The sequence below is a fragment of the Triturus cristatus genome, chromosome 3_1 (genome assembly GCF_964204655.1).
Source record: "Triturus cristatus chromosome 3_1, aTriCri1.1, whole genome shotgun sequence".
In the NCBI taxonomy this organism is placed as follows: Eukaryota; Metazoa; Chordata; class Amphibia; order Caudata; family Salamandridae; genus Triturus; species Triturus cristatus.
The window spans coordinates 482,655,297-482,671,170 of NC_140583.1; the positions used below are offsets into that span (position 1 = coordinate 482,655,297).

At 46.5% G+C, this 15,874-nt stretch overlaps 1 protein-coding gene across 1 annotated transcript in view; it reads right to left on the reverse strand.

The window, feature by feature from the left end:
* Nucleotides 1-15,874, reverse strand: part of IQGAP1 (IQ motif containing GTPase activating protein 1) — a 532,553-nt gene that overhangs the window by 176,820 nt on the left and 339,859 nt on the right. The window contains exon 29 of the mRNA XM_085644306.1: nucleotides 15,438-15,670. Coding sequence (XP_085500432.1) covers nucleotides 15,438-15,670 — 233 coding nt within the window. The remainder of the gene's footprint in view (nucleotides 1-15,437; nucleotides 15,671-15,874) is intronic.

The window sequence follows — 15,874 nt, forward strand, 5'->3', positions numbered from 1 at the left end:
TTTCGGCGGTCTTCGGCACCTGGGAGTCATTCTCGAAGGATCAGCCGGTCCTTTCGTCCTTGGATCTACTCGCGGTCGTCGAAATTTTCGGCGCCGGTGTTCCTTTCGAGGACTTGGACTCTGTTTTTCGAGAGTCTGACTCTGTTTTTCGGGGCCCTGTCGAGGGTTTAGTGCTCGACGACTCTCCCACCTTGTCAGACGTTTTCTTATCGGTCTCTGCGACCGTGAAGTCATCAGGTCCTTCGGCGACATTGTCTTCGTCGTCGGTGGAGAGGCCCAGTTCGTACAGTGTTGGGGCCTTCCCCTTGCCCTCCATGTTGTAGTTGGCTCTCCTCTGTCTCTCTCTCACCCGGAGCGTCTTCGGTGTGAAGGCCGAACAGGCGTTGCAGTCCTTGCTCTCGTAGTCAACTGGCAGGCAAAGGTTGCAGACCGGATGTTGGTCTTTCTGCGCGTATTTGGGGTGGCAGTTACGGCAGAATTTAAAAGGTGTTTTGTCCATTCCTGCGCTCAGTGTCTCTGAGTGCGCATTCTCCGTCGGACGTCGAAGATCTCGAGGTTCTCCTCCTTCTTCGTCGTCCCGGCTTGTTGCTCTTCCTTTCTGTAGTCTTCCTCAACTTCTTCTTCGATGAAACTCGTGCTTTTTCTTCTTTCTTCGCCAAAAAACTCTGGAGCTTCACGGTGACGATCCAGACCCAACGGCGGAAAAAAGAATCTGAAGATGGCGCCCCGAGGTGGGACTTTCGCAGGAAGCAGGATGACGTCACGAGAGGTGCACCAAATGGTGGGACGTCGACGCCCACCTGGGCTACAAAAAAAAAAAAAAAACAAGACAAAAGAAAGACTACGAATCCGGACCCAACCACGAGACCGCGGAATAATGCACAGCATAGTGAATCCAGAAAGATTCACGCTGCAAAACTTCTTATCTTCAGGAACAACACCTCCCCGCCTGGTGGTCTCTCGAACTAGGACCCTCACCCACTTCCACCACCACGCCTGTAACCTTGATATCATCCTGGATAGTATGCTCACCATGAAAAGACAGATCAACACAGTTTCTTCAGCCTGCTTCCTCACCCTCCACATCATATGCAAGATCCTCATCGAGTCCCGCCGGACTGTCACACAAGCCCTGGTCACCAGCTGACTGGGCTACGGCAATGCACTTTACATAGGAATCACCCCACACCTGAAGAGACTGCAAACAATTCAGAACTCAGCAGACAGACTCATCCTAGACCTTCCTAAATGGACCCACATCTCCCCCACCTCAAGAAGCTCCACTGGCTTCCCATTCACAAGAAATGGAAGTTCAAGATGTTGATCCACACCTTCAAAGCCCTTCACAACCAAGGACCTGCTTACATCAACCACCGACTGAACTTCCGCGTTCCCTCCAGACACCCGCATCTCCCATACCCCCCCGCATTCGCCTCAGCAACAGTGGAGGACGCTCCTTCTCCTACCTCGCTGCAAAGTCATGGAATGACATCCCTCTTCACCTACGAACCACATCCTCAGAAAAGGACTCAAGACCTGGCTGTTCAACTGAGACCCCTCCAGCAGCACTCTCAGCGCCTGGATACCCTTATGGATGATTAGCCGCTCTATACAAATTCAGTTTAGAAATCATACATCCCAAAGGACCAACAACTAAGTCTCACCAGACAAAAGCCCAAAGATTCGCAATGTGTTCACAGGCAAAACAATTTGAACAAATCCAATATCAGGTCTGCGGAAATCCTGCAGGAATGAGACTAACAGTGTTCAAAATTTGAAACTACTGGGTTAGAATTCTTAGATGCATCCACTTAGAAGGAACAAAATAACGTCTAAAGCAATCTCAAACCCATAGGAAACATCATACAAAACATATTTTTCACAACAATCAAGGCCTCTGTCAGTCAATTAATTTACTTTTTACACCCCACAATAAATGAATCCCTAATCCAAGCCTCAATCTAATATGCCTTCACAATGACTCAGGTAAATGAAAGTGAACCGTCAAATGTCTTTTTAAACATTTGACCTATCAGTCTCCTTTTTAGAGGGTAAAACCTATGAAAAATGTAACTCTCTTCAACTAGTTAAATACATTAAGAGGAACCCTTGTTAGTTATTTTGCAGTCAGATGCCCGCACTGGAAGATATATACAAAGTTCCCACGCTCAAGATCCTGGGTGATGCTCTCCAAATATAAGATGTGGGTACCCTAGTTCCTCAATCACTTAATGGTGTTTCATGTGTTCTCTCTCTCTCGCACACACACACACTCACTCTCTCTCTCTGGGTAAGGTCTTGGACCAATTTACCTTGTATGCAAATAGCACAGAACAAATTTTCAGACAGGAAATGTACACAGAGGACCTGCCACAAAGCTGTACGGCATGTCAAAAAATTCATAATTCTCTCTCTTCATTCTGAATCTGGGATAGGAGAGTGTTGAGATACAGCACTCAAGGGGTTACTATCCACCAGTATACAAATGAGACCATGCCATACCTGATCATATCTTCTATCAAATACAGCCATTGTTTGAATCCTTCAATCAAATTCAACATTTAATGTACCAACATCTTCTCATGCTCCAACCTGAGCGCTAACCTAATAGCAAAATCAGGACATTTCTCCTAAATACTCAACTCACTACAGAGGGGTTGAATGGTGAATTTAGATGTGTGGATGTGCTTCTTTTGAAAGGGCAGAATGCCATCACTCACAGTGAAGTCAGCCAATGGCTGAAGTGGACTGACCCATGACCCCATGCTGTATGCAGCAGTGGGCAAAATTAAACTGTGACTCACACAATAACAGACCTATGGCTGAGGATGGCTAGCTAAAAACACCTTTAAGTAAGTATATTATATATGGAATATTTGAAAAATGAAAAGATCTTGGTTAACCCCAGACCTAATAACTAGGGGTGGGCGGAATTCACGGAGTGAAACTCTGCAGAATTACATAAAAACTCTGCGATTCCACGGAATTCTAGGAGTGGGCAGAATCAGCACAGTGCGCTGATCTTTAGCACCGGGAGCTTGTTCTGTGCTGCAAAATCAGCACGAAAGCCACTAAGTGACATGCCAGAGGGCACTGCTTCTTTGCTGCCGCTCAAGTAGATTTCTTACTCGAGCGGCAGCTTTCGCACTGCGAATGGTCACGACTGCTTACGACCGCCCGCGTCGAGAATATCTCACCAGGTGCCATCCTATTGCCCAAATATCTCGCTAAGGGATGCCAGTTCTCGCTTATCATCTCAACATTGGCGAGCCATGCACGAGAAAAAATTCCCTCATGCGGCGGAAAGCGGAGTTTTGCTGGAACGCTGCGTTACTCGTGTTACACGGAGTGTGCAAAACTCTGAGAACTCTGCTGGCACAGAGGAATTTATCGCCCCCCTCTACTAATAACTACATCACCCTGATCTTAAAAGAGAGGGCTACTGTTTCTACTTGAAACTAGAAAAAACATTTTAATTCGCCCATCTTACTTGTGAAGCCGTTCAGCTATTATATGTTAATTGACAAAAGTCTTCTGCATGTTCCCCTCCTCTTGTGCATTTTTTTATATAACATAACATTTATTTATTTATTTATTTATGTAGTTTGTAAAGCGCACAGCTACCCCCAAGGGGGTGTCCCGGCGCTAGAACCTGAACCTCCGAATGAGAAGAAAGGAGCAGAGAGGGAATCAGCAGGATAAAAATCAGAGTCCAGAAAAGAGCCAAGTTTTGAGTCTGGCCCGGAAGATGGATTCAGAAGGGCAGAATCTAAGATCGATTGGCAGAGCGTTCCACAATTTTGCCGCGATAACACTGAACCCTCTGCCGCCCATTCTAGTGAGTCTAAAACGGGGAGAGATCAGAAGGCGGAGGTCGTTGGATCTAAGGGATCTGATGGAATGGGATATTGAGACTCGCTTTTTCAAGTAATTGGGTCCGAGGTCATTGATGGCTCGGTAGGCGAGGGTAAGGATCTTGAACTGGATACGGCTGGCCACCGGTAGCCAGTGAAGTTCCTTACGATAGGCGGAGACTGACTGACGGTAGGGGATATTACCAATTAATCTGGCCGCCGCGTTCTGGACAATCTGAAGCCGGTCTATCAGATATTGAGGGGCACCAGCTTAAAGGCTGTTGGCATAGTCCAGGTGAGACGTAATGAGGGCATGGGTAACTGTACGACGGGAGTCCAGAGGGAGATAGGGGAGTATCTTTTTGATCATGCGCAACTTCAGGAAGCAGGCAGAGGTCACTTTATTAACCTGAGTTTTGCATGAGAGGGAGTCGTCAAACTGAAATCCCAGGTTACGAGCAGAGTGAACGGGAGAAGGAGCAGGATCAAGTGCCGTGGGCCACCACCAAGAGGAAGGGATGGAATTTTTCTGGTTAAAAAAAAGCACCTCTGTCTTGTCTGCATTGAGTCTAAGGTGGTTATCAGTCATCCAGACACTGATGTTGTTGAGGCACTGGCGGAAGTTGGTGAACGCGGAGTCTGAGTGGTCACTGAAGGAAAACATCAGCTGGGTATCGTCAGCATAAGAGACCACCCTGACTCCGTAGGACTCCACAAAGTCGGCCAGAGGGGCAAGATAGATGTTAAAAAATAGAGGGCTGAGGGCAGAGCCCTGTGGCACACCGCATGACAAGGGTTTATCCTCAGATGTGAACGGCCGCAGCAACACCCTCTGACTTCTTCCTGAAAGGAAGGACTCGATCCAGCTAAAGGCAGTGCCGCCAATGCCTATCTGTTTGAGTCGGTCAAGAAGGATGGGGTGGGAGACCGTATCAAATGCAGCGGACAGGTCGAGGAGGACCAGCATAGCCTCCTCGCCCCTGTCCACGCATTCCCGGATCGTTTCCGATACTTCCAGCAGAGCCGTCTCTGTGCTGAATCCCGCCCGGAATCCGGATTGTGAGTCGTGCAGCAAAGAGTTGCTTTCCAAATACTCCGTGAGTTGCAGCTGCACGGCTTTTTCCAGGACCTTTGCGGGTTTGGGGAGAAGGGAAATGGGGCGGTAGTTGGCGAAGATAGTGGGATCAGCATCAGCCTTTTTTAGGATGGGAATCACCAAAGCCTCCTTCCAAGTAGTAGGGAAAAAGCCATGGTGGAGGGAGGCGTTCCAGATGGAAAGGAAAGAGCTGGCTAATGAAGGAGCCAGCTCTCCCATAAGTTTAGCAGGGACAGGGTCCGAGGGGGCGCCAGATTTGCAGTGGATGAGTAACCTAATAGCATCGTCCAGGGTGAGTTTATTGAAGGAAAGGAAGGACGGAGAAGCTGGGGGGCTTGTGGAGGGAGGCAGGGAGGCTAGCCCTTTAGGGAAGGAGATACAGAGTTTGTTTATTTTTTCAAGAAAGTAGTCAGAGAGTCCCTCGCATAGGGCCTGACTCGCAGAGTTCTGAGTGGCCCTAGCAGGAGGATTAATGAAGTCTTTGACAATGGTGAAAAGGGTTTTTGACGAGTTTTTGGCATTAGCAATTTGAAGAGAGAAATGGTCTTTCATAGTAATTTTTTTTTGTTTGAGGAATTTTTTCAAAGCAGATTTGTAAGTGAGTTTAGCTTCAAGGTCATAGTTTTGTCTCCACTTACGTTCGAGTGCCTTGCATCTGCTTTTTTCCTCACGGAGGGGGGTGGAGAACCAAGGGGCAGAGGGACGAGATCTAGTGGAGGCAATGATTTTCTGGGGAGCAATGGCATCAATAGCTTTGATTAGGGTGGTATTCAACCTAGAGACATTTCCGTCAATATCAGTGGAGAGGTATTCCGCCTGGAAGTGGAATATTGGGTCCAAGGTGGCACATGTGACCTTATGCCACTTTCTTCCCAACTCTTTCCTAGGGGCCAGGGGGGCAGGTTTCCGGCCTAGGGCGAGAGAGAAGGGGATAAGATAGTGGTCAGACCAAGTAAGGGGGAGGGGGGGAGGACAGTGATAGTCGAGAAGTTGGCGAAGATAAGGTCCAAGGTGTGCCCAGCCACATGAGTGGGACCAGTGACTAATTGTGTGAGGTTCAGACTATCCATGGTTTCCAACAGATTGTTAGCCTTCACGCATGTGTATAGCCCTGTGTTTTAATAAAGTGAGCACAATAATCAGCCACTGGAAGAACTTCATGTTCATTTGGGTTATCATCATCAACACAGCTCTGAACTAAGACTACCACTTTTTGAGTAAGGGTAACTACTGCCCCCAGATGTCCAGCTCTACAGTGACGGATGGTGGTAGCAGCTTGATTTTAGGATAGAAAAAAGGCCTTTTTAATTGCACCCCTATGGAAATATTGCCTACCTACTCTCCCCAATGAAGGCCTTTTAAGGGGACATAAATAGGGCACTTCATATCATGTTTTGGCACCACCCCACCCGGTAAGTCTCTTGTAGCTACTGATACTCAACTCATAATGGTACTCATTTAATCAAGCGCAGATGGATGAAGGCTGAATGGACCTGCTTGGAATGGAACATGTGACCATAGTGTCAAGCAGAGCTCCCTAGAGTAGATGTACTAGTTCACTGAGCCAACAGACACCACTTATCTGGGACATATAGGAAGGATGTTTTTAGTGCATGTTGTATGAGGGTTTCACAGATGCAGTGAGGAATGGTGGGTTCCATTTGGACGCTCTGTATGCGCGATGCACAAAATAGTGGTTCCTATTGTGTTATGATGGTGATGTCCATCGCCTTCATCTAAGCCTGCACCTCTGTACAAGGAAGGATATTGCCAGACCACTCCCCTTTGTGTCAGTGTAGGTTTCCCCTGCCTAGTTTAAAATTTCCCTTCATCCTATTGTCCAGCAATTTCAAAGGCTAACATGACCAGATACAGGCTCAGTCTTAGTCCAGGAATTATCCACCCAGACCAGTCACAACTGATCTGAGTACTCTTGGCTCAACGCCACATGAGATTTTACCAGCATTAGGGCAGAATGCTTTTCTTACAGGGTGGAGAAGCCCTCACACTTTTCAATGAAGCCTGCCCGCTGGTTGGCTCTGATTTCCCACTTTGACCATTACATGGATATAAGTACCGGACCCTCAGTCAGTACTTGATTTATCATCATTGTCTGGATGACCAAGAAGACTCCATTAGAAGAGGTCAGGTGTAAAATGTCTGCTGGATTGTTACCCACCCTACAGGGTGGGCCTGACAAGACGCGTAATCTAATCCTAATAAGGCCTTCAGAACACCCAGCTGATAGGAAGGTGGTGAATGAGGACAGGTCAAAGGAACACACTTGCCCAGGAGCTACAAAGTTGTTAACAGCCCAGCCGCCCAGGAGGAAACTAGGATGGGTATCTGGGTTGAGGACCTACTCCATCACCTTGAACATTGAGAAAGGTGATCCTGCACCATCCACAACCCATCCAAGGTCTGTTTGCACCTTCATTCAGTCACAAGGGACCTGGACCAGAGACCCATCACACTCATGGCTGAAGGAGGGTGTGCCAGTTCCAGAACTGCTTGAACTATCTTCTGAGTCCTTACCATATCAGAGATACTACTGGTTGAATACACTGTCAAATCTAACCCTAATTTGACCAGTTACTATTTGGGACTGATGCCACCAGTGACTGCAGTGGGCTGAGCCAATGGAAAGGAAAATGCTACTTACCAGTATGCATCTGTTCTTGGCATGTAGAGCTGCAGATCTGTACACAATGCATTAGATCGCCATCTGGTGTTGGGCTTGGATGCTTGCACCTTGTTGTTGTCTTGGAAGAAGTATTTTGTAGTCACAAGATAGGCGACTCCTCCCTTGGACGATAGTGTGCATGGACATCAACTCCATCCTCAGATTGTTTTTCGCCATGATGGGAAATGATGGAATTAGTAAGAAATAGAAAAGACGTCCATGTGAATGTATCTAATTAAGATAATACTGGAACGGATACAGGTCCCGGGGAGGCGGGTGGGCGTGTACGGATCTGCAGCTCTACATGCCAAGAACAGATGCATACTGGTAAGTAGCATTTTCCGTTCGAGGCATATGAGCTGCAGATCGTACATTATGCATAGACTGTACAGCAGTGTCTTCCCTAGCGGTGGTCACCTGTATCCGTTGCAGTGGTTTGAAAAAGTGTTTTAAGAACAGCTTGGCCTACAGAAGCTTGTTGTTTAGCCTGCACATCAACACAGTAGTGTTTGGTGAAGGTGTGTGGTGTAGACCATGTTGCTGCTTTACATATGTCATCTAAAGGGATGTTCCCTAAGAATGCCATGGAAGCCCCTAGTTTGTGTGTTGAATGCGCTCTAGGGGGAATTGTTAATATGCATTTAGCCTTTTGGTAGCATATTTGAATACATTTTACTATCTAGCTGGCGATCCCAGCTTTGGAGATGGGTTACCCTTATGAGGTGGAGAGAAGGCTACAAACAGTTGTTTTGTTTTTCGAAAGGGCTTGGTCCTATCGATGTAATATAGTAGTGCTCTTCTAACGTCTAGCGTGTGAAGGGCTCTCTCCGCTACTGAGTCTGGGTTTTGGAAAAACACCGGTAACTCAACTGATTGGTTTAAATGAAAAGCAGAGATGACTTTGGGAAGGAATTTCGGATTTGTTCTGAAAACCACCTTGTTACGATGTATTTGTAAGAATGGTTCTTGTATGGGTAAAGCCTGGATCTCACTTACTCTTCTGAGAGATGTAACTGCGACAAGGAAAGCTACTTTCCATGTGAGGAATTGAAGTTCACATTTATGTAGAGGTTCAAATGGGGGACCCATGAGCCTGGTAAGAACAATGTTTAAATTCCATACCAGATAGGGTGGTACTGTGGGAGGAATTATTCTCTTAAGGCCCTCCATAAACGCTTTAATTGCAGGCACTCGAAATAGTATTTTGTAAATAAGCCGCAAGTGCTGCAAGATGTAACCTTATGGATGAATATGCCAGATTACATCTTTGTAAGTGTAACAAGTAGCAAATGATGTCCTGGATGGAAGCATCCAGCGGATCAATAGGATTGTTGTTGCAGTAGATGACAAATCTTTTCCATTTTACTGCATAGCAAGCTCTAGTAGTTGGACGTCTGGCTTCTTTAATAATATTCATACAGTCCGGCGGAAGGTTAAGAAAACCGAACTCTAAGACTTAAGGAGCCAAATTGTTAGATTCAGCTGACCTGGGTCGGGGTGTCTTATCTCTCCATGGTTCTGCGTTAGCAATGTTGGGGGAATGTGTAGTTTTTGGTGTGGAACTACTGAGAGTTCCAACAGGGTCGTGAACCAAGGTTGACGTGCCCATGTGGGAGCCACCAGGATCATTTTGTGAGACTGTTGTTTGAGCTTGCGTACTACTAGGGGAATCAGTGGGAGTGGCGGAAAAGCGTAGGCAAATCTGCCTGACCAATTCATCCATATTTCATTGCCTTTGGATAACGGGTGTGGAAACCTGGTGGCGTAGGTTGGGCATTTCGCGTTTGCAGGTGTAGCGAACAGATCTATTTCTGGTTGACCCCACATCTGAAAAAATGGTTGAAGAACTTTGGGATGAAGTTCCTATTCGTGTATTTGCTGCATCTGTCGACTGAGCAGATCCGCAATCTGATTGTGAACTCCCGGAAGGTGCTCTGCAAGCAGGTATATGTTTTGTGGAATGGCCCATCTCCAAATACTTTGTGTGAGCTGGGACAGCTGCAAAGAATGTGTGGCCCCCTGTTTTTGTATGTAATACATGGCTGTCATGTTGTCCGTCCGGACTAGGACAGTCTTGTGTTGTAGATGTAGTTGGAATGATTTCAGTGCAAGGAATATTGCTAGTAATTCCAGGTGGTTGATATGGAGCACTTTTTGTTGAGTGGTCCATTTGCCTTGAATTGTATGTTTTAGTACATGGGCTCCCCAACCGGTGAGTGATGCGTCTGCTGTTAGCACTATCTGTGGAACTGGCTCGAGGAACGGCCGCCCTTTGGACAGATTTTGTTTGTTCCACCACTGCAGAGAGCGATGTGTGCGGCCGTCGACCTACACCAGATCTGTTAGTTGTCCTTGGGCCTGGTTCCACTGACGTGCTAGGCATTCCTGTAAGAGGCGCATTTTTAGTCTTGCATGAGGTACAATAAAGATGCAAGAGGCCATCATTCCTATGAGTTGCATGAATACCCTTGCTGGGAGAGAGTGCTGTTGTTAAAATTTGGCAACTAGGGCTTGCATACTGGCTATTCTGGCTGGAGTAGGATATGCCAGAGCTCTGGAGGTGTCTATTGTGGCCCCCAAATACTGATGTATGTGGGAGGGCTGGAGATGTGACTTGGTGTAGTTTATTGTGAATCCCAAGTTGTGTAGCAGCTGGATGGTTTGATAAGTGTGATGAACACACTGTTTTTGTGACTTGGCCTTTATCAGCCAGTCGTCGAGGTATGGAAAGACACGGATTTGTTGTCTTCTGAGGTGTGCTGCTACTACCGCCAGACATTTTATAACACCATGGGCGTGGTGGTAACCCCGAATGGAAGGACTGTGAATTGGTAGTGTTGTCCGTCCACCATGAATGTTCGGTATTTCCTGTGAGCGGGGTGAATATGAATATGAAAGTAGGCGTCCATGAGATCTAGTGTGGCAAGGAAGTTGCCTTGTTGAAGTAGTGGAAGAACCTGTTGAAAAGTGATCATGTGGAAATGATCTGAGTGTATGTAAAGATTGAGCGGTCTGAGGTCGAGTATTGGTCTGAGGGTGCCGTCCTTTTTGGGGATTAGGAAATACAGCACTAAACCCCTGTTCCTTGCTGCTGTAAGGGAACTGGTTCTATTGCTTGCTTTTGAAGCAGTGAGAGAACCTCCTGCTTTAAGAGCGTGAGATGTTCTGTGGACATTGGACGCTGTTTGGGTGGTATGGTGGGTGGGGTTGTTGTAAGTTCCAGGCAGTAACCATACTGGATAATTTGTCTTACACACTTGTCTGTTGTAATGGAGTTCCAGACAGCTAGGAACTGTGAAAGTCTTCCCCCAACCGGAGTGGAATGGTCTGGGGGGAGAGGAGGGAAGTCACTGTTTATAAGCGGGGGAGGTCCAGGTGTTATTGTTACCTCGGCCTCTTCCTTTGTTGTTATTTCCCCCGTATCCTCCGCTAAAATATCCTCTATTGGGGGATGTTTGAGTTGTATTTTTGTAAGAAGTGGAGGTAGTGTCTGTTCCCATGTTTTTGGATCCTCCTCTATAAAAGGAGCGATGAAAGGAACCACGTGTGGATGGAGACTGTAACGCTCCCATGGACTTAGCAGTCTCCGTGTCCTTTTTCATTTTTTCCAGGGTGGTGTCTACAGCCGGTCCAAAAAGTTGTTCTTGATTGAATGGCAGGTTGAGGATGGTGGTTTGGTCCACTTGCTTAAAGCCTGCAATACGTAGCCAGGCATGTCGTCTGAGCAGCACACTAGTATCAATGGACCTAGAGGCTGTGTCGGCTGCATCAAGGGCACACTTGATTGAGGCATTGGTTATTAATTTGCCTTCCTGAATCAAGTCATTTGCCAGAGTCTTGTACTGATCAGGCAAGTGTTGTAATAGGGTTTCTAGTCTGTCATAATGAGCCCTATCATATCTCGCAAGTAATGCTTGGGTATTAGCTATGCACCAGTGAATGGCTGCTTGGGTGGCAACTCTTTTGCCAGAGGCATCTAGCAGCTTTGACTCCTTGTCCGGAGGTGGTGTGTCACCAGAGGTTTGTGAGTTGGCGCATTTTCTAGCTTTAGACACTACTAGTGAGTCTAGGGGTAGCTGCCCTCTGATGTAGGCAGGATTGTCGGGGGCAGGTTTGTATTTTTTCTCAATCCTGGGATTGAGAATTCTAGTTCTCACTGGGTCCTTGAATATGTCTGGGGCATGTTTAATGACCCCTCTGAGCATTGGCAGTATTTGTACAGATTTTTGCGACTGTTAAAAAGTGTCTAGGAGGAAATTCTCCTCTGCAGGGTTAGAATACATGTGAATACCATGGTAAATAGCAGCTCTGTTAACAATCTGCCCAAATCCAATATTGTCATCTGGGGGAGATTATTTGTTGGATAAGGCTGGGGGTCCGGGAGATCTATTGGGTCGTCATAACCGTCCCAGTCATCTTGTGGCGTGTCCGTATCATTGTCAGGGTCAATGAAAGGGTCATTGTTGCCCCCCCACGTCATCATCATCATCCTGTGGTGGTGGTGTATTTGGAAGTGTTGTAGGCTGTGGAGGTGAGCGAGGTATAGGAGGAAGAACAGGAGTAAGAAGAACAGGAGAAGAGGGTCTTATAGGTGAAGTGACACAGTGTTTCTTCTCCAAAGGCACTGCAGGAGTGGCTGTTGTGTCTAACTTCCTCTTTTTTTGTGGCACAGCGGCCACATGTTCTGTTTTGGGGTCAATATGTAATTTTTTCAGTTTTGGATCGACGGGATCCAGTCGAAAAAGTTCTTCCCCCTCGACAACCAGGTTCGGCGCCGACTTTTTCGGGTCCGAGCGGGGTTGAGTTTTGTGCTCCGATGCCTTAGAAGGTGTTTTAGAGTCCTTTGCCTTGGGTACGGAGACTGAAAACTTCTTCTGTTCCGAAAGCTTTGGTTTTGGATCGGAAGGTTTATCTTTCGGCATTGAGGTGATCGGAGCCAATTTCTTTTTGGGAGTAGGGTGGTCACCCCGTTTCGGTGCCGAAGGTGCTTTCGGGACGGGGATATGTGGTATGCTCGGTCCCGAGCTACCAGAAGGCTTATCTTTGGAGCCGAGCCAGAGGGCGGGCTTCTGAAGTCTGTTTTTGGTCGCGACTGGGGCCAGCAGGCGAAGTCTTGACCAGGGCCTTCTTTTTCTGGGGTGGGGGTAGGGGCCATTGTACTCACTCGTCTGCTTCGGACACGATTTCGAGGTCTTCAGAATCTTCTTCTGGGACATCTGGGCCTTCATCGAAGATGTCCGCTGGTGCCGGAGCTGCTTTCTGCACCATGATGTGTCGTCGGGCCCGGCGATCACGGATGGTCTTTTTCGATTGAAAAGAGGTGCAGGCCTGGCAATTGTTCTCGTCATGTTCTGGCGAGAGAGACAGGTTACAGCCCCTGTGATGGTCACTGTGTGGGAATTTCGCTCCACACTGGGGGCGTTTTTTAAATGGAGTCCTTTCCATGAGCTGCAGGCCCGACGGCGTGGATGGGCCCAACGGCCCGCGTTGACGACCAGAATAGAGTTGCGCGTCAAAGCTAACAAGATCGAGAACAATACCGGAGAGTTTGCGTGTCGAAAACATTTGAAAACAAAGTTTCAAACCGGAGCGCAAAAGTTACATCCGAACCCAATGGTGGAAAAAAACAATCTGAGGATGGAGTCGATGCCCATGCGCACTATCGTCCAAGGGAGGAGTCACCTATCTCGTGACTACAAAAGACTTCTCCCAAGACAACAACAAGATGCAAGCATCCGAGCCCAACACCAGATGGCGATCTAATGCATAGTGTACGATCTGCAGCTCATATGCCTCGAACATCTTTTTATGTAATCTCTTGTTTGATTTTCTCTTATAGCAATACCATCACATAGAATCAAAATGCATTAAGTACATGCTCGCTCAACACACAGTCACAGTCTAATTCCCTCCCTTCTGATATGGTCCTGAGCTTCCGCTGTTACAAGAGTCTCCAGGGAGAGCCAATGGAAAATCTTGGCTGAATTTAGAGGTTTCCAAGATACTGCCCCCCAATGGAAAAGGCACACTTGAGACTCACTAGTATGCACCTGCTCACTATATCATTTAGCACCTTTAAATGTATAGGAACCAGTTTGGTGTTTTACTGGTTCCCGGGTGCCAAGACGCGAGTGCATCTCTGATCAAGCCTGGGGTTCTCAGACATCAACTCATAAGAGCCACGGGAGCACCTCAGACTGTGCTGAATGGGGCCCTAGTTGATTGGGTGATTGTTATTTGGGTATTAACATTTTAGGATGGCACCTTTTATTCTGCTCAGGTCTGTTTAATTAACCTATTTGGTACCAGGAGTTACCACAAGGGCCTCAGTTGAGTCCTGAGTGTCAGGATCTGCATTAATTGCCCACTTGCTGATCCTTTTGCAGGATTTTCTTCCTTACTCATAACAAGTTATTCAAGAACTTCCAAAGTTTCCCACGTCAACCTGACTAGACACCACACAATACCACCCGCCATAGAACCAGGTTTCACAGACGTTTAGCACCAAGTGTCAGTGGCTATGATAGTATTTTGGGGTTGTCTCGGCCCAGAAGGTTATTTATTGCAAAACATTGAATCTGTGTTCCTAGCTAGCACAATCTCCAGGGGTAAACCTTTACTGCTTGCCCTTAATACCCTAAAAGAGTTAAGGGGCCGTAAGGGGTAATTTAGTTCTACATTTGGAGCACACCAGTGCTGTGGTCTAGGGAAATCAGTGGTAAACAAGGGCACACACAATACAGGATAATGCCCAGACACCAATGACTATTCCTGAGGTGCACGCAAAGCCAAACATTCCTTAGGATAAAATTTCCCATATTTCCGACCAATCACTACTTATATCCTTGTCAGAGGCAAATGACACTTGGAATGACCTCCTATCCGAACTACAAACCAACAAACTCTCTTGGCCCTTCCCAGGAAGCTGCAGACTTTCTTATGCCATAAATACTGCTATGAAGTCCAGCGCATAAAGCTTGAGCTATTTATCCCTCTCTTTTCTTCCCTTCCCTCACTTTCGCCCCTCTTCAGTCCAACCCCTATCTTCATGTAGTCTCACCTATGATTTACTGGAAAATTATTATTGTAAAGGATTTATATTGAGCTCATTTTGAGACTTGATAATTGCACAGCACTCTCGCACTCTTCTTGAACTGAACTGCTGTCTTACAATAAAATAAATTGGACTTTGGATTATACGTTTATGTTGATTTTATGTTTTCTCAAATGTATGTTTAGTACTATGACATTCTGAATTGTGGTCAACATATTTGTATTGCTTTCTACTCGCTTGTTATTGTTTCTTCTTGCGCAGCACCCAACTGACCCTTAGGATATTGGTTGCACATTGTCAAATATTTTTACTAACTTAAAAAAAATCCATATTATACAATTAACTTTATTTTAGGTTAAACCCGTTATATGAGCTTATTGCAAGATACAGCTACATTAGAAACCCTCAAACTCCAGCAACAAATATCCTGCAGTTCATCTGAAGTAGAGACAAACCAGTGCTTTCCATGAGCAGGTCCTGTCCGGTTCTGGGCACCTGCACTTCTTTAATTTGAAAGGGAGAGAACCTGCACTTCTCGGCACAGCTGCAATACATATAATGCAAGAGTACCGGCGCTTCTCAGGAGCAAACAGGTACTCTAAATAGAGAGTACCTGCACTTCTATATCGACATTTAAAGCACTGGACACAACTTGCCTCGCGGTTCTTCAGCGTAGTGTATGGGGGGTTGGACAAGAAATAATGTAATTCCTGTTTAAATACAGTATGCGCTGGAACAAGAATACATTACCTAAACTTCTGGTACGACTGGGACAGATATTCATTGATGACGCTCAGGTGGGCATTGTCCCCCAGAAACATCTTGTTGGATGCGGCGTGCTGCAGCATCTTGGCGATGGAGCCCAGGTTCCTGCGCTGATCTGTGGTTAGCTGTCCCCCAGCCGAGAGGTCGATGATGTCAAAGGCATCCGGGGCAACGATGGCAGGGTTCATGTACCGGTAGTAGAGCAGGTTGCCGATAATCTAAGTAGCATGGGAGCACAGATGTTATTAAAGTCAGCTCTCAATAACTTCAGTCTTTTTCAAGGTACACAGAAAATATCGCAAATTTAATTAAAATATTAATTGTCCGCTCCAGTCTCAACTTTTGTAATCATGATTACTTCACAAAATCACAACCATGCTGAAAATTATATAAATAACACATGAGGGTTTACTGTGAGTTCA